The 19735-nt window shown below is 40.9% G+C and overlaps 1 protein-coding gene across 3 annotated transcripts in view; it reads right to left on the bottom strand.

Annotated features, from left to right (window-relative positions):
• Positions 1-1541: 1541 nt before the first annotated feature.
• LOC146665411 (NT-3 growth factor receptor-like) overlaps positions 1542-19735 on the bottom strand; it is a 110197-nt gene continuing 92003 nt past the window's right edge. The window contains exons 16-19 of one of the 3 annotated variants that reach the window (XM_085413086.1): positions 17574-17746; positions 15801-16044; positions 10553-10711; positions 1542-6959 (exon numbers count right to left, since the gene is read on the bottom strand). In XM_085413086.1, the coding sequence (XP_085269212.1) occupies positions 6774-6959; positions 10553-10711; positions 15801-16044; positions 17574-17746 (762 nt within the window). In that variant the 3' untranslated portion in view covers positions 1542-6773. Of the gene's footprint in view, positions 6960-8982; positions 9240-10552; positions 10712-15800; positions 16045-16080; positions 17387-17573; positions 17747-19735 lie in introns of those variants that run through there. The other 2 variants (XM_085413087.1, XM_085413088.1) reach the window with 2 other exon arrangements.

The raw sequence follows: 19735 nt of genomic DNA, 5'->3' as shown, positions 1-19735 counted from the left end.
ATTCTGTCAAGGTATGGACACAAATTGGATTCACGTGGAGTTCCAAGTCAAAGTTTAGTGTGCTAATTCACTAGCTGGGCCCACGTCCTCATTTTAGGTTTGACAGCGTTTTAGTAGGTAAAAGTAAATGCTTTGACATGAATTGAGCTGCTGTTTGGGGAAGGCATCGAAGGGGACTGGCAATGGCTCCCGGGCCTGGCAGATCCCCGTGCACTAAACAGAAATGAAGAAGTTAAAGAACTGAGAACAAGGAGGGAGGAAGGGAGGGTGGGGCACGTAAACTAGAATGAACAGCTTGCAGAACTGGGGGAACCTATACAGATGACAACTGGAAGGAGCGTGTTTGGAGGCGTGGTCCCGCTCCTGAAATTCCGATACATAATCTCCAATAAAAATCAGAGACTCTAGTATGGCTGTCCACAGTTTTTAAACTATTTGGCGAATGTCTTTCAATCCAAACATAGCTGACCATTCTGTAGCAGGGAATTCTCCAGTTGGAAGGCAATAATGCTTGGAGGACTTTTAAGTTACGCCTGTGAAAAGTCTCTAGCTGAGGCCTGAGGTCCTTTGTCCCCATGGTTAAGATGCAGAAGAATTGGCCTTCCTTAGCCCGTAGAGCATCTGGACAGGTAGGAAGAAGGTACAAAGAGGTAATCAGAAGCAGGTGAGTGATTAGGCCAGGAACCCCGAAAGTCCCACTTCTGCACCAAAACCAGAACACACACACAACAGAGTAAAGAGAGAAAAGGAGAGAGAAAGAAGGAGAGAGAGAGAGAGAGAGAGAGAGAGAGAGAGACATAAAAAATGGTGAGTTGACCAATGAGGACTGAGGGACAGTTTTCCATATGTACAGGGTATGTTCATATGTACATGTATTTATTTATAATTCTTTAAGCTTGCCTGGCTACGCCCCAAAGCACAGACTAATCAGACCTCATAGTACTGTATCACCCCAATAGATTACTTCTCTCTCAGACTGCAGGCTTACTTGTGATTTTTAGGTTATTTAAAAGTAGAATGGGAGGCAGAGCCTTCAGCTTTCAGACCTCTCTTATGTGGAACCAGCTCTCAGTTTGACACACTTCTTATCTTCCTGGATTCCTCCAGATACACACAAAACTCTTAAGGTTGAAGCTCACACACACACACACACACACACACACACACACACACACACACACACACACACACACACACACACACACACACACACACACACACACACACAAACAAAACTCAGCCATCAGAACAGTCATTTTTACTACTCAAGCTATGCTATGGTTTTGAGTGCTGCATTTTCATTTCGCAAGATGGAGAGTTTTGATGAACCAATTAACAATTAAAACAAACCAATTAACACAGTTTGTGTTCAGAGCTTTGAGAAACTGAGCCACAGTTTCCAGATATGTATATAAATGTCTGGGGAATAATATAATTTTGAAGTAGGGAATTGATGTTACATAATGAGTATGAGTCACTTATTTCCCCTTTTTTCTGGTTAAAAAATAAGTGAACGCAAAGATCATTGAAGTCAGTTTTAATGAGAATTGAGAGTCAGAATGATACACAGAGCCACCTTAAAAAATCACCACGTCTAAGCTTTTCAGAAAGATGTTATACAAGTTTTATAAGTCAAATGATTCACATACATATGTGTTGAGATGGATATACAACAATTAGAAAAGACATGGATTCTTAATAGAGTAATGATGTTTCTTACATATTCAGCTTAGAAACTTTGTATGGTGAAGTGACAGTGGGAAAGGGGAAGAGAATAAATGAGAACACAATAGACGAAAAAGAAGAATACAAAGAGCAAACAGAGAGAAAGATTTAATTTAACCCAAATATCATTAGAAACAACCAAGATTGTCAGTCTGTGAAAGCTTAAGGCTTGATCATACAGGAAACATTTATCTGGTGATTTCTGTTTTGTAATACAATTTGATGTATTTTGCTAGCCAATTGTGTCCTCCAGGAAGCTTGCATGTATCAAAATAGCATGCTTGCAGCATTTAGGAAAGTCTCTTGAGAAAACAGGATAAGGTTAACCACTCATAGCTGCCCCTCCCTGAGCCTGGTTCTGCTGGAGGTTTCTTCCTGTTAAAAGATAGTTTTTTCTTCCCAGTGTTACCAAGGATGTTGTTTGATTGTAAAGGTTTTCTCCATATTATTGTAGGGTCTTTACCTTACAGTATGAAGCACCCTGAGATGAGTGTTGTTCTGATTTGGAGCTATATAAATAAAATTGAACTGAACTGAATTGAATATGGTTCTGTTCTTCAGTTTCTTCTAACATGGCTTGTTGGGTCCCTAATTTTGGCTTGAGCATAAAAATAAAATTGAGATGAATGATCTTTTGCCCATTTCTTACAAACAAAAAGTGGAACTATGTACAAAATTGTAAAAATATAAAGTTTTTGTATCATCATCATAACTCCAAGCTGCTAGGAAGAGTTCCACTGCTCTCACTCAAATCTAAATCACAGTTTTGCAAATCTCTGAACACAAACACATTTTGTTCTAGAAACATGGCCTCAAAGTACACTCTGACTATTAATTCATCTCGCTCATGCTCCTCCTTTGAACCACTCAACCGGAAGAACGATCCTGTATCAGAGGATAGCATCAGCTTCAAGTGATAGGGAGAAGATGAAGCAACCAAAACACAAAGGAAGAGGAAAGGTAAGAAAAAAGCCTAGGAGGAAGAAGGCATTCTTTTATTTTTGTCAGTTCATCTGAAAACTTTGTATTGTGGTAACAAATAAATGTTTTGTTTGTTACGTTTTTTCTAAAAATCTGTGCACTGATTTGCTTTGTTTTGTTTCTCATTTATTTCCATTACAAAGGTTATAATGCACTAGATAACTGTAAATGGTATCTAAGGACAAAATAAAAATAAACATGTATACTTTTCCAAAACAAAAAAAAGTATGTACCATGGCCAAGCCAAGCCAAGACATAGTCAAACACCTCTGATGGTAGGTTTTGAATTGATCCAATCAGTGTTTTTTATTCTCTCTTAATCGTATAATAGCTGTTTGTGTTGTTTAGTTGGAAAGAATCAGTTTTGAGGGTGCTGTGTTTCATGTTGAAAGAGTTAACTTCTTTGATTTTATGTTTAGAGTTCTGTGCAACCGACTTTTTCTAGAAATGTGTTGAAATTTCTCTAAAATCTGGATTTTCTTTTGTGTGTAGAAAACAAATGAAACAAAATTTAATTCTGTAATTCACTAAGTAATACTGACTTCCTGGAGGACTTGGAGTAAGCAAACACTCATAGTGAGAGAAAGACACAATTTAAAGCACTGACACTAATGCAAATATAATCAATTTGCTCAAATGAAATGAATAGCTTAGAAACAAGAGTTCACATTATGGATGATACTTGGTAAGCAAGTCTACTGTAAGATAACTTTGATCATGTTTTATCCTAGCATTAGGATTGCAGTTTAGAAATGCACATATCTTTAATTACACAGCTCTAATCTAAATTTAGAAAAGATACAGAATCAGATTTCTTCATACTACCCAGGCAATGCAGGTGATGCACCTGCTTAATGTTTATACAATATACCTATATATCAATGCAAATCCCAGGTATATGTTCAGTTATTTTAGATGAACTGTTTTAGAATAAATACACTTTTGGGAAACAAAATCTTATAAAAACCAACACCAACTACGTGACACTCAAACATCACGCACAGAATAGGATGACAGTGACTCACAGTATTGTAAATCTGTCTCATTTAACAATAAGGGACGGAATAAATGAAGTCTGTCTTTCACTGTAGACTGATGATACATTCAAATATCAATAAATAATTAATTAAAGGCTTTTCATTTTGCTCTTCAGATGACTCTTCTAATGGCTTAGGAGGGGTTTCATGTATCAAGCTAATGGACAGCATGCTGCTGCCCTTTGTTGATTCAAGTAACATAAAGAAAAATACCGATTCCTGCATCTCATGATGCTCGCTGAAAACTGAGGTATAGAGTCAGTAAGGCAATGCTAAACCCAGTACTCACTCATTGACCCAAGAGCATATGAAGTTAACAACTTTATGCACTGAATTCCTTGTGAGACTAGATTTTAAATTCTTTAGGCCAGTATGGACAAAACAGTTAAAATCTCAAATACAGTGTAGAGACTAGGTGCACGACACATCATTAGACACACTGATGAAAGTGTTGTCATTTTTTGACTGTGGTCGATGAATGACAAACTATTTCTTTTAAATTAAAGAATGCATTTGATCCTTGAACAGTTCTTGAAGAGGGCAATAAAACATTGACTTTTTAGCATTTGTAACTTTGTAGTTTTAATCGGTTTTCCTGACTTATTATTTTTTATTAATTTATTTCAATTATATGAAATGCCTCACAACCCTGAATTGGATAAGAGGAAGAATATGGATGAATCGATGGATGCATAGTATAAAATGACACAAAACAAATTGACATTTCTTAAATCTAGATTTTTTTTAGCCAGTCTCTAATGAGATAAATGCAACTCGTGACAGTAAATTACAACTGGAAAGCAAATCAAAAGATCTATTAGATTTAAATTAATCATATAATAACATATTGAGAAACAAGAAAATAATCCAACATAGGAAAACAAAATAAATATCTTAAGACAGACAGATTTACAGTATATACATCCTAGTGTCTCAAGTATTATCCTTTCAGTTCACACATATATCAGTTCATTCATTTTTTTTAGCTTTGGAAAATGGCAAAAGGTTATTTGTAAATGGTCTAGTAGCACACCTTGCTAATAGTGAGTTGGGCCAGTTTCTAATTTCAAAACTGCCATAATTCTTTGCGCCATAAAATCAACAAGGTACCCCAAACATTTCTCAGAGATTCTGATCCATGCTGACACAGTTAGTACAGTTTTTTTGGTTCTACATCCACAACGTGAAGCTGTGGTCTCACCACACCCCAAAAGATGGGTATACTGTGATCATAGTTATGGTCAACAACAATGTCTAAATATGTCTAAATATACTGGGTTGCTGTCATGTGATTGGCTGATTTAATACTTATGCTAATGACCAGTTTAACAGGTATACCTAATAAATTGACTGGTTAGTGTATATGTAATGTAATTTCAATTTCACGTTGGGTAGTTTGGCTTTTAATTTTTTTTTTTTTTTTTTGCTTTAAATTTAATTTTTTTAAATACAGTAGATACTTATGAAACTAGGTAATAAGAAAAACAAGAGTTTACAGCTAGTGGCCATTAGGCAGGTAAACAAAATGTAAAAGTGCTATTATTTTGAAAGACTACTTTCCTGGTTCCTAGTGTTCAGAAAGAAGTAGGAGGCACTTAGGTCCATTTCTATAGTGGCAGACAGTCACTCAGGCCATGCTTCCAGGCTCAGGATTGGAAGGTATGGTCAGGGTCTTGTAAAGCTAAGCAGCTCAGTGAGCTATCATGAGCTCAGGACTTAAAAGTGTTGTAACAATGATGTTTCAGATAAAAACTGTGTTGCAAGCTGCCACTGAACTAGCACTTAAGAACAGCAGTCATGTGTAGCAGCTGCTGTACATGAAATATTTGATTTATGTGCATTGTTCTATTTTTTCACCTCCTTCCTTAATTTATACATGAACAGAAAGAAAAGTCAAGAAATATAATCTGCACATGGTCACACAAACTACACATTTCCTTGACATTAAGATACAACTATCTGGTCTTTGTAAATGCTCAATAACTGTGGTCTATTCCCCAAATACCTGCGTCAGAACAACTGTGTCACAAGTCACAAGACTGTTGGTGGTTTCAGGCAGAGGCAGAGCCAAATTGTGGCCACAGTGTAACATAAACAACCAACAGCAAAACGTTTTAGGGATCCATGTGCTGATCCACGAAACTGAATTACATCTAGTGAATACTGTTTCTCTGAAAAAGGGGGGATGGAAAGGGCTCTAAAAAGAAAGTGAATTTTCTGTGCTCAACCTCAGCCTTTCAGCCTGGCCACCCCTGAAAATATTTTGGCTCTGCCATTGGTTTCTGGGGTAGCCAAAAGTTAAAAACAGAAAACAGAAATGCTAGTACTTTGAAACTTTATAGTCACTATCATTACTTTAGATTAAAGATGGCTACCATTGCAACCCAAGGTATGAGAAAGATTTTGGGAAATTGACCAGCTTGGGCACAGATAAAAATTTAAATAATTAAAAAGAGAATAAATTAATCCTTCTGACTTTTCACATTTCACAAATGAAGACCTGGCGAAGATAAGCCAAAGGAAGACTAGAAGGTTACTTAAGGTTTGTGAAACCAACTGAGATCAATGTAATCCTGGGCAGGATTACTACCAGTAAACTACCAGTCCAGGTCAGGGTTTATTAACAGTTGATTAGAACTAGTGCTGCTATGATCAAAACAGGGTGAAACCCACATTATTATGATGTGACACCTTAACTATACCACATCAGAACAATCAGCATAATCACTCCACATCGTTGCAATATATACTGTATACTTAAGTCTTTTTAGTTACAATTCCATTTGAAAAAACAAAATGGGTATAGAATTTGCAGGTTCCAGATTATTAGGTACTGATGCAATTCAGATCATTTTGGTCCAGTTAAATAAACATAATATACAATGTGTTAGTTGCAGTCCTCAAATATCTGGCAGATGAAAACAGGGTATTTTCAGCCCCTAATCCACAGAGTATGCAGACAGATCACTTCTGTTCGGGGGCAATTCAGTGCTTTGAATATATTCCATTAGTGTCTCCTTGGGGCTATTATTATCCCAGTATGTCCAGATAGACTGGTGTGGCTTTCATCAAAGTAAACAGCATCTTCTGGATGTCCTTAATGTTGAGACGTTGTTGCGGTTCCCTCTGCCAGCAGCCAAGCATAATATCGTAGATTTCCTTAGGACAGAGTCTTGGGCGCTCCAGTACTCTGCCTTGAGTAATACACTCGATTACCTGTAAAGACACAGAGACCAGTAGTTGAGCAGAGATACTTTACTGTCTTGTTTAAGAAAGGACTGCTATGCAACCAGACTTGCATCAGTTGTGCAATGCACTGGCCGGGGCTATGGCTGTATTGTGGAGTGTCATTACACTGACAGGCAACAAGTGATGCACACAGTATATAATGACTACATCATACAAATAATCCAGGTACATATTATCCTGTAGAGTACAGTTTTAGAAAACAAAACAGCCTTTTAACAATAATGTTAAAATGTTTGAACCTTAGGAAGACTTCTTTTAAATACCCTTCTTACAAATGAAACCAAGCAGTACATCTACTGAGTTTTCCTGTTAATGCCAGGAGTATGAGGAAAATCTGAACATTGTTAAAGCCAGTGATTGTACTTGTTTGTGTCATCTGCATCATAAGAAAGAAATAAGGATATGTGAAGATTTTGAAGCAAAACTGGGTCTGGGTTATTGCTTCAAACTCTGACTTAAATTCCACTGGAAACCCACGGGGTGACCTGAAGACTAAGGTCCAACAAAAATAGCCTGGGATTGCTCAGAAAACATGTATGAAACCTTACAACAAGGATACACAACCTACTTTTAGCATGATTGGGGTAATAATTTTGACCTAATTTTTAATAGGGGGGCTAATAATTGTGTCGTCATCTGTAGATCATTAACAGACTCTTCCCTTGTTACGCCAGTAATGACCTCAATGGGCACTCAAGTGTCCACTGAGGATTGGATTCCACACCAGAAAGACCCTGCAGAAAGACCTCTGTTGTTACTGTGAAAGGACCAGATATTTTCTTACTGTACTGTCATTTTGTTTTCCTGATACCACAGGGTAGGTTTTCTATAGCTGTTGCAAGTCCTGTAGTGTCACCGGCCCTAAAGGCTGCCTTGGGGGGCCTATGAACCTGTCCTGTGAGCGATGGCTTCTGGTGAGCATGGACAGTAACAGTTTTGCAGTGAGTGACATTATCAGTGCATTTTGCAATGTATGCTGCAACAGCGTCAGCGTATTCCTTAATGTCTGTTTTAGGTGGGTGATTGTTTGATGATCAAGGTTCAAGGTTTTTTATTTGTCACATGCATAGTTAGGGCCCGGATGGCTTGGGGATAGAAGCTCCTCTTGAGTCTCTCTGTCCTTGCCCGGAAGATGCGGAACCTTCTACCAGATTGCAGAAGTTGGAACAGTTTGTTGCCAGGATGGGACGGGTCCTTCAGTATCTGCGTTGCTCTAGTCCGGCATCTCCTGGTGTAGGTGTCCTGAAGCGGGGGGAGAGCAATCCTGCAGCAGCGTTCTGCTGTACGGATCACTCTCTGGAGAGCTTTTTGGTCCTTCACACAGCTGTTCCCAAACCACGATGTCATGTTCTGTGTGAGGATGCTCTCCACAGCGCCTGTATAGAAAATCCTGAGGATCTTTGGAGAGACCCTGAACTTCCTCAGTTGTCGTAGGTGATACAGGCGCTGCCTAGCCTTTTTGGTCTGGACCTGAATGTGGGCAGACATGTCAGGTCTGAGGAGATGTGGAGACTGAGATACTTGAAGGACTGCACCCTCTCCACTGGAGCTCCATTGATGATAATGGGCTTGTAGTCTCTGTGCTGACTCCTTCTGAAGTCCACCACCAGCTCCTTGGTCTTGCCAACGTTCAGCTGGAGGTGGTTTTCCTGGCACCACGATGCCAGATTCTTCACTTCATCCATATAGGCCGTCTCATCGTTGTTGGAGATGGCGCCCAACACCACTGTGTCGTCAGCAAACTTCACAATGGTGTTGGAGCCGTGGGTGGACACATCCCTGTGGTGCTCCTGTGTTGATGCTGTTAGAGACACATCTGCCCACCCTCACCACCTGAGTTCTGCCAGTGGGGAAGTCTAACACCCAAGCACACAGACGGCTATTGAGTCCCAGATCCCTGAGCTTTGTGAACAGTCTGCAGGGCACTATTGTGTTAAACGCTGAACTGTAATAAACAAACAGCATTCTCACATAGTTACCCTGTTTCTTGTCCTTGTGTTCACTCTCCTCAATGCCGTTCGGACGTCGTGCTCCGCGATGCTGATCACCGGTCAGATGTACCAGTTTGTAGTGCTGAAGCAATCCTTCAGAGCAGAGGAGGCCCCCTCTGGCTACACACATCTGATTTTGTGTTGGTCTGAAGGCCCTCACTCTGGGTCTGTATGCAGGTCTCAGAATGATGGTGATGTGATCAGAGAGCCTGACTTGGTGTACTCAGCATCCAGTAGTTATCTTCCACGGTCCTAGCTGTGGCGTTAGTGGTGGGAGGGATGCAAACAGCAATAAGGTCAATCGATGTAAATTCCCTTGCTAGGTAGACTGGTTGGCACTTAATGATAACAAACTCCGACAGTGGAGAACAGTGTTTGTGCACAGCAGTAGATTTCAGTACCAAACGCTGCTGATGTAAACATCAACACTGCCCTGCCACAAGTCCTTCCTCCTTCCATTAAGACTTGGTTGGCATGATAGATTGTTACCTGATCTAGCTGAATGGAAGAGTCCAGGATGTAGTCCAGGATTCCATGAAAATAAAAGCACATCTTGCACTGTGTGTAAGATATACTGGATCAATTTTGTTGTTTAATGAGTGAACATTGGCCAGAATGGCCTCTTTAGGCTAGTGGCTAGCCTAATCTAGATACCTTCATACTTGTCCCACTTGTGCTCTCTCTCACTGCCCCAGTGTCTCCTCTCTGGGTGAGATAGAGTCCGTTGATGTGGTAATCCAGCAGAGAAGTCTCAGTCCCCTGGAGTATCTCTGTAACTTTCTGGTCTAAGTTGAGGGTGTTTGGTTTTATTTGTTATATCCAAAAGGGAGTGGTTACAGTATCTTGTAAACTACATCAAGCACTTGACATTGTAGTAATTAAACACAGCTTAGACTCTAAACAACAACAAACAGCTTATTGTCAATTGCTGTTGACAATTCTTTTGAGCTTCTGGTACCCAAGGTACTGACAATCAGTTATCTGATTAAGGATACCTGTGAGTTTGGACCCTGCTACAGTGGTCAGTTGGTGTCTGTTCTGAACTTGCCATGTTTGACTAAATTAGCTAGGACTCGTGCCATAGGGCAACCATAAGCTGATGTTCTGCAAAACCAAGTGGCAGAAGTATCTGGAGTGAGTCCTAGTAGCATCTCTAAATTGAAGGCCCAGTTCCATATAACAGGGGATGTCAGAGACAGGGCACCAACTGAGCATTCCAAGAAAATTACACCACCAAAAGACAGATTCAGTCCAACTGAAATTTATTTATATAGCACAAAAGCACAGCAAGAATTGCTTCAAGGTGCTTTACAATGTAAGTTAAAGACCCTACAACATTATTTTGTGGAAATTCATAAGTTTTTGGAGAAGTTAGGTAAAATGAGAGTGGCTATTAGTTCTGCTCATTAAGTTACAGTGATATATGCACCTCTATTTTTTTTCACAAAGCTGGACTAATAAATTGGGTCCCTAGGGGAAAAAGCTAATTTGAGTAAAATGTTCAAATGTTTTGTTCCTGGTAATTACATCATGTCCTCAGCAAATGACAGTGTTGAAATAATAGTTTACCTCATTATTGGCGAGCTGGAACCATGGCTGTTTTCCATAAGTGAAGATCTCCCACAGAATAACGCCAAAGCTCCACACATCACTTTCTGTGGTGAATTTTCTGTACATGATGCTCTCTGGGGGCATCCAGCGGATAGGCAGCATGGTGTGACCTCCCACCTGAACATACAGATACATACACACACATTGAAATGCTTTATGGGAAAGGTATAAGCAGTATGATAACTTCAAAACGTACACAAACAAGTCAGAATCAACATGGCAAATCTGACTTATACATTTGTGATAATCATTTGAATATAAAAGTAAATACATGAATTCATGCTGGACTGAATTTTGGGCACTCATAGTCTTTTTTGCAGATAACAAAGTAACACATTCCACTTAGTTACTCAAACAAGCAAAAGACATTTTCTTGGCTTTAACACGTTATAAAATAAATGCTGACTTCACAATGCAATGGCTGTAGAAGAATGACATCACACTTAGATTACCTGTCTTCAGAAAATGTAAAAGAAAATTATGCCATACACCAAATGTAAATGTACCAGAATAGCCCATCTAAAGTTTAAAAATGTTGTCTATATTTTTAGCCTTCATGTGTGCACTGTACAGGGTGGGCCATTTATATGGATACACCATAATAAAATGGGAATGGTTGGTGATATTAAAGTCCTGTTTGTGGCACATTAGTATATGTGAGGGGGCAAACTCCTCAAGATGGGTGGTGACCATGATGGCCATTTAGACGTCGGCCATCTTGGATACAACTTTTGTTTTTTCAATAGGCAGAGGGCCATGTGACACATCAAACTTATTATTGTCACAAGTAATGTAATGTTAAGTAATGTCACAAGAAAAACAATGGTGTGCTTGGTTTCAACGTAACTTTATTCTTTCATGAGTTATTTACAATTTTCTGACCACTTATAAAATGTGTTCAATGTGCTGCCCATTGTGTTGGATTGTCAATGCAACCCTATTCTCCCACTCTTCACACACTGATAGCAACACCGCAGGAGAAATGCCAGCACAGGCATCCAGTATCTGTAGTTTCAGGTGCTGCACATCTCGTATCTTCACACCATAGACAATTGCCTTCAGATGACCCCAAAGAGCCCACTATCGTTGTACCCCATATACCACACCAAACCATCACTTTTGTTGTTCCAACAGTCTTGGAGGGATCCATCCAATGTGGGTTAGTGTCAGACCAATAGCGGTGGTTTTGTTTGTTAACTTCACCATTCACGTTCATGAGTTATTTACAGGTTTCTCTTTGTTCACAACCATTGACATGTCGAAGAGGTTAACACGTGAGGAGCGGATCGAAATTGTGTTGATATCTGGTGAACGCAGTAACCGGGTCATTGCAGCAGATTTCAATGCAAGACACCCTACGAGACCACCCATCTCCCATGCTACAGTTAGCAAACTGCTTGCTAAGTTTTGTGAAACTGGTTCAGTGTTGGATTTGCCAAAATGTGGATGCAAGAAAACTGTCACTAATGAAGAAACATCAGTGGCTGTCCTAGCTTCATTCAGCAAGAGCCCACAGCGTGGCACTAGCCGCATGTCACTGGAGAGTGGCATTAGTCCAACATCCCTTCGGCAGATATTAGCTACTCACAAATGGCACCCTTACAAACTCCAGCTACTGCAGCATCTCAACGAGGATGACCCAGATTGACCCAGATTGACCCAGAAGTTAACAAACAAAGTTTGTTAACTTCACCATTCACATAAAAGTTTGCCTCATCACTGAACAAAATCTTCTGCATGAACTGAGGGTCCTGTTCCAATTTTTGTTTTGCCCATTCTGCAAATTCTGTGCACCGATCTGGGTCATCCTCGTTGAGATGCTGCAGTAGCTGGAGTTTGTAAGGGTGCCATTTGTGAGTAGCTAATATCTGCCGAAGGGATGTTGGACTAATGCCACTCTCCAGTGACATGCGGCTAGTGCCACGCTGTGGGCTCTTGCTGAATGAAGCTAGGACAGCCACTGATGTTTCTTCATTAGTGACAGTTTTCTTGCATCCACATTTTGGCAAATCCAACACTGAACCAGTTTCACAAAACTTAGCAAGCAGTTTGCTAACTGTAGCATGGGAGATGGGTGGTCTCGTAGGGTGTCTTGCATTGAAATCTGCTGCAATGACCCGGTTACTGCGTTCACCAGATATCAACACAATTTCGATCCGCTCCTCACGTGTTAACCTCTTCGACATGTCAATGGTTGTGAACAAAGAGAAACCTGTAAATAACTCATGAACGTGAATGGTGAAGTTAACAAACAAAACCACCGCTATTGGTCTGACACTAACCCACATTGGATGGATCCCTCCAAGACTGTTGGAACAACAAAAGTGATGGTTTGGTGTGGTATATGGGGTACAACGATAGTGGGTCCATTCTTCATCAATGGAAACCTCAAGGCCACTGGATATTTGAAATTGCTACATGATGATGTGTTTCTCTCTTTATGCACTGAAGCTGGCACGTTCCCTGAGTTTTCCCAGCAAGATGGTGCACCACCACATTATGGGGTGCCAGGTCCAAGCATTCCTAGATGAACAGTTTCCTGGAAAGTGGATTGGTCGTCGTGGGCCAGTTGAATGGCCCCCAAGGTCTCCCGAACTTAGACTTTTATCTTTGGGGTCATCTGAAGGCAATTGTCTATGGTGTGAAGATACGAGATGTGCAGCACCTGAAACAATGGATGCTGGATGCCTGTGCTGGCATTTCTCCTGCGGTGTTGCTATCAGTGTGTGAAGAGTGGGAGAAGAGGGTTGCATTGACAATCCAACACAATGGGCAGCACATTGAACACATTTTATAAGTGGTCAGAAACTTGTAAATAACTCATGAAAGAATAAAGTTACGGTGAAACCAAGCACACCATTGTTTTTCTTGTGACATTACTTAACATTACTGTCAAGTGTTCTCTGTCTGTGAGGTGCCCACACTTGAAAAAGACCAGACTTTGAATTTCACTCACTTTATTTTGACCAGCTAGTTAGATAGCTGATAGGTAGATAGATGGATAGGTAGATGGATAGGTAGGTAGGTAGGTAGGTAGGTAGGTAGATGGATAGGTGAAAAACCGATAACCCATCTAGTTCAAAGTCTTCCTCACAGTGGAAAGTGGATTGTGCTTTGTTTGCTGTCCTCTCAGTATGTTGCACCCAGGTCAAATGACTGCTGCATGCATTTTAAGGTCTACTAGGCACGCCAGCCCTTGATTGCTCTAATTCAGCTCACCTGGCGGAGCAGCTCGCACCAGGCCGCGCTTAGTTGTAGATTGCACAAGGTCTAATTAGCGGCCACGCGCAAGCAGCAGCACAGAGCAGGTAGTGAGCAGGAGGAGGAAGAGAGGAGTAACAGCCACACAGACCTACTAGGTCAGCGCGACAATTACATTACTTGCGACAATAATAAGTTTGATGTGTCACATGGCCCTCTTCCTATTGAAAATACAAAAGTTGTATCCAAGATCGCCGACGTCTAAATGGCCACCATGGTCACCACCCATCTTGAGGAGTTTGCCCCCTCGAATATACTAATGTGCCACAAACAGGAATTTAATATCACCAAGCATTCCCATTTTATTACGGTGTATCCATATAAATGGCCCACCCTGTATTCAGAAAATATATAGAACATATCATATTTTTGTTTTTAATAAATTTGCAGGAATTTCACACAAAAAATTTTCACTTCATCATTATGGGCTATTATGTGTAAAATTTTGAGGTGAAAAATAAATAAATAAATGTAATCTCTTTTGGAATAAGGGTGTAACATGACACAATGTGGAACAAAAGAAGTGCTGTCAACGCTTTCTGGATGCACTTGCAAAGGTCCCTGTCATAAAACAGATGTTACAGAACAATTCCTCTGCTTTTCCAGCTCTTGAAAATTTCAGAAAAGCTGTTTTTATAAACTGGCATTAAGCGTTTACCAATATGTCTTCAGAGTAAACACATCAGTGTAACTGTAATGAAACGTGTAGAAGATATGTCAAATGCAATGGTACTCACGAAGAAACACTTTGTGTATTTCTTGCCTTTTAAAAAGGCTTTTGATACTACAGGTCTTACATTAATGATGAACAATTCAGTAGAGTTGGATGTCTCGAGACCAAGACCGGTCTCGAGACATCCAACTCTACATCCGGTCACAAGGCCACTTTATGTGGTCTTTGTCTTGTCTTAGTTTGACGGACTTTGGTCTTGGTCTTGTCTTGGTCTCGCTGTCTCGGTCTTGCAGCTTCAGATCGACATAGTGGTCGGGAGATTTGGAGTCAACAGTATCCATGACACACAACGTTACGTTTGTTAATGTGTTGTGTGCAAAAGCATCAGCTCTAAGCGCCGTGCTTAGAGAGTGCTTTGTAGTGAGTAAGAAGAGTCGACTCCCATTGAGCGAGAGCCGGCTCCTCACTCAATTTCCTTTCACTGCTCAGCTCTCACACAGTGGCTCAGCTATGCTCCAATCCCTCCATATTGTGGCCAATCACATGCGAGGATATAGGATAATATCATTATGTGAAAAACAGAGAGGGTGAGAGACGCGACAGTCAAGTGGAGCGTGCGTCTGTCCTCTCAGTAAGTGAGTGAGACAGTAGACAGTGGTGAGGAGGGCTGTGCGAGTGCATCGCAAAAACACATAAATATGCCTGACACCCGTAAACGAAGCAGCATCTGGCTGCAGTTTAAAGACTTTTTTGTCTCGGTCTCGTCTTGGTCTCGATACCCTCTGGTCTTGGTATTGTTTTGGTCTTGGTTTTGGCAATCTTGACTACAAGTCTACAATTTAGCAATGTTGCCCATCTGCAAATAAAACTAATTTAGATTGTTCTGGGCAAAGCGTGTTCGCCTCAGTAATAACCACCATTTTGACTGAGCAGCCTAAATTAGTGACTCAAAAATCCACAGACCAGAGAAGGGGGTGTGAGGGGAAGAGTGGTGGCCTTATTAACCAAACTGATGCAGTATAGGCACAATGTCCATGATTTTTTTAAAGATTTGATTATTTGACTTGATTTATAACCATGCTTTACTAATATAACTTGAAGGTAAATGTAAACATTCCACAGATTACTGCTGTAACACCTCACAGTATAAGTGTACCATATGTGAAGAGCTGCACTTAATTAAACTTACCATTTCATTGCTCATCTTTGAAAACATTTCCAGTTTTGATAAAAAAGAGGAAGACAAAAATACAAGAAGAAAAATGTCCTTACCCTGTAATAATCTGTGCTGTAAATGTCTCTGGACATGCCAAAATCTCCTATTTTGACCAGAAGACCATTCCCCACCAAGCAGTTCCTGGTTGCCAGATCACGATGCACAAAGTGTTGAGATGCCAAGTAGATCATCCCAGCTGCAATTTGGCTGGCTATATGAAGCATCTGGGACAGACCGAGTTCACCACTCGTCTGCAAAGGCTGTCCATCCACTAGGATCATGGCATCTGGCCCATGGGCTCTGATGAGAAAATCATCAGAGGGTTGCACTGTTAGAATTGCAGGACATTCAGGACAATTTTAATGCAAGACGGTTCGACTTAAAAAACGTAATCTTCTGCAAAGAAAACGGAATGAGGCCTACGAAGAAAAGAACACAACACCTACCACAGACAAACATGGTGGAGGTTCTAAGGTGTTTTGGGGATGTTTTGCTGCTTCTGGCAGTGGATGTCTTGACTGTGTGCAAGGCATCACTAAATCTGAAGACTACCAAAACATTTTGGAAGTCAATGTAGGGCCCAGTGCCAGAAAGCTGGGTCTGCATTAGAGGTCATAGGTGTTCCAGCAACACAGTGACCCCAAACATCTCTCAAAGCACTCAGAAATGGTTGAAGACAAAGTGCTGGAGAGTTCTGAAGTGGCCAGCAATGAGTCCGGATCTAGATCCAATTGAACACTTATGGAGAGATCTCAAAACTGCTGTTGGGAGAAGGTGCCCTTCAAATCTGAGGGGCCTTGAGCAGTTTGCAAATGCAGAATGGTCTAAAATTCCAGTTGAGAGGTGTAAAAAGCTTGTTGATGGTCATAGGAAGTGAATGATTGCAGTACCAAAAGAGAGTGCAACCAAATATTAAGTTGAAGGTGCCAATAATTTTGTCCAGCCCAGTTTTTGCATTTTGTGGGAAAAGCTGTCAAATTCAAGTTTGTTTATGTTGATCCACTGCACACAAAGGAAATAAAGATGTGTACACCAAAACAAATGTAATTGTAACAATTTTATGGGAGAAATTGTGCATTTTTTGGAAAACTTCCAGGGGTGCCGATCATTTTGGCCATAACTGTATTTATAGATGGAAGTGTAATGGCTGCAATTATCTCCATGAGTCTTTATTATATGGCGTGCTACTGGGAAAAGCCAGTTCTAACCTTTGAGTCCATACTCTTTTATGAGTCTTGCTTAGGTTGTGGAAGAGGTTTGTTGTGTTAATGTCTGTAGGACATGTTTGCTGCGTAATTTGTTCAATACAGTTTCCTGCTTAGTGTCAGACTTTCCATAATAAACCATGTCCATGCTACAGAGGTAGCCCCTCGTTTAGGAAGTTCTTTGGTGACCATTACTGTTATCTAAAGCAATGAAAAATGTTGACAGTAAACAGTGTGTTTTGCAACATCACGAAATAAATAATAGAGTACAATATGAAACAATAGATGTTTTAATGTGTGAATGTGCGAGTGAATGTGAGTGCGAATGGTTGTCTGTCCCTGTGTGTTGGCCCTGCGACAGACTGGCGACCTGTCCAGGGTGTACCCCGCCTCTCGCCCTATGACAGCTGGGATAGGCTCCAGCGCCCCCCGCGACCCTGAAAAGGATAAGCGGAAGCGAATGGATGGATGGATGGATGGATAGATGTTTTAATATTGTCATCATATCTCTCACAGACACACATTAGTGAATAGCACTGTTACAAGTAGAATCTACTGGTAAAACTGTCATCAAAACCCTGTAGAAGAAGAAAGACACACCTGCTGCTTCAATGCTTGACTTACCTGAGAAACTTATTGAGATCTCCGTGCTTCATGTACTCAAAGACCATGATGAGAGGGTCTCCATCCACACACACTCCGTAGAACTTCACTATATGCTCGTGTTGAAGGTTAGTGAGGAGCTCAGCCTCACGCTGGAAATCCTTTCTGGCTGCAAGTGTGGGATCCTTCAGCGTCTGGGAGATTCAGAGAGTATTCTGTTGTCATACAATGGTATCACAGCACAAATGTTACACTCGGATAGCTCGGATAGCTATGGTAACAGTCCTCCCTCATGTGTATATCCATAAGCTTTTCAAAGCAAGGGAGTTATATGCACTCGTGAACTTTTCAACAGAAACTTCATTAATTACTTACAGTAAATGATCCTTAAATTGGGCCAGATTCTGCCAGCATCTGACCACAAATGCCAGTTATTTTCTGTACTTAACACCGGTGAGTTGTCACACAGACTTCCATTTTTTGGCACCCTGTTAAGTGGCAGCCTGTTACAGCACTTCCCATTATTGTTGTTGCTGTGCTGTTTTAAATGACTTTATCACCCGATAAGGTTGACCTTCCTTGCACAACTAAGTTGAGATAACTCATTGTTTTGCATCTCATGTCCTACAGCCTGGAGTAAGACTTGTAATTCTGAAGGAGCCACAGGGGAGACAGACCATGAAGTAAGTGGACAGCTAAGAAGAAATATAAACAGGATGTACCAGCTGTAATTGATGTAAAGTCCTTGGAAAATAGGGTGGACGAGCTAGGTAAGCTTATTAACAGAATAAAGGAAAACTGTGAATGCAGTTTGCAGTGTTTCATGGAGATGTGTTCACACTCACACTGGCTTTTTGAGTGGACAGGGATGATAACCTCAATGTTAATGAGAAATGTGCAGAGACTGCACTGTTTGTGAAGGGTTATTGCCATTGCTCTTTGAACTCAGTTTGAATCAACACAGTGCTTAGATTCCTTCACTAATATATTTTAACTTCGACCAGATGCTTTTGGTAGTCATCACCAAGCTTCTGACATAATTCTGGCTGGATATTTGACCACAGTTCTTGGCAGAATTGGTAGAGTTGATTTAAATTGGTTGATTTCCTGCCACAGACCCAGCTTTTAAGAATGGGCCAGAAATATTTTAAAGAAGTCAGGGTTTTGGGTTGGGCAACATCAGAGGTCAAGTTAAAAGACACCGAAGAGAGTGTAGTAGTCTGACTCATCTGTGTAGGTTCTCAGTCATCCAGGTCATAGTAAATGGTAAATGGACTGGTTCTTATATAGCGCTTTTCTACAAGTACACAATGTACAAGTACACAACCTGTACATTCACCCATTCACACCAGCACATTTTTCTAAGTGCTTTCTAAGTACCGTAATTGTCGGGCTACAAGCCGCTACTTTTTGCACAAGTTTTGAACCCTGTGGCTTTTAGTCAGGTGCAGCTTTTCTATGGATTGTCTATGATTTTTGTCATATCCTAAGACGATTTGTTTTGTTTGTTCCGCTGTTGTACGGCACTACGTTGCCTGGCGGAAGGGCGTGTGATCAGACACACAGTATCGGGGTTCAAGAGTGGTATGTTGGTCACATGTCCATCCGCCAGGCAACATAGTGCGAAAAACAAACTTCAAAGTAGCGCTACGCATTCAGCGGGAGTCGTGGATGACGAGCGGCGATAAACTTGCGAAAAGCAAGTTATGCTCAACTCCACCGGTGGAATCTGACAGCGTGGAAAAGTGTGCAAACATCCACGATCACCAACGGATTTTGAAGGGCTGGACTGCTGCATGATGGAGAGGAGGACACCGCCACGGCCCTTCTGAGGGTGTTCGACTCCGACACTGACAACGAGGATTTGTTTGGTTTTGAAAGTGACAACGAAGGAAAGAAGCGGAGAGTGGATGACGTAGCCATCCTGAGCCTGTTCGTATCCGACACTGGAGGAGAGGACTTTGGTGGTTTTAGTGCGCAGGAAGATGGTGGTGAATGACTGACTTTTCTTCTTGTTAAAGCCGTGTCACTGCACCTGAGCCTAAAAGGTAGTCCGGATCTATTTTTCTGGTGTGCTGTAGGTTATTGTTATGTACTACATTTGTTACTCATTTATGAAGCACAGTACGTTTCGTACTTGTAATTACCACTACTTGTACATATACCTAAAAAGTTATGCAAAT

The sequence above is a fragment of the Rhamphochromis longiceps genome, linkage group LG7 (assembly GCF_057381845.1).
Source record: "Rhamphochromis longiceps isolate RC_006_pf linkage group LG7, R_longiceps_female_GT1.1, whole genome shotgun sequence".
Lineage (NCBI taxonomy): Eukaryota > Metazoa > Chordata > Actinopteri > Cichliformes > Cichlidae > Rhamphochromis > Rhamphochromis longiceps.
The sequence above is the reverse complement of the archived record's forward strand: the minus strand, read 5'-3'. Positions and strand labels throughout refer to the sequence as shown.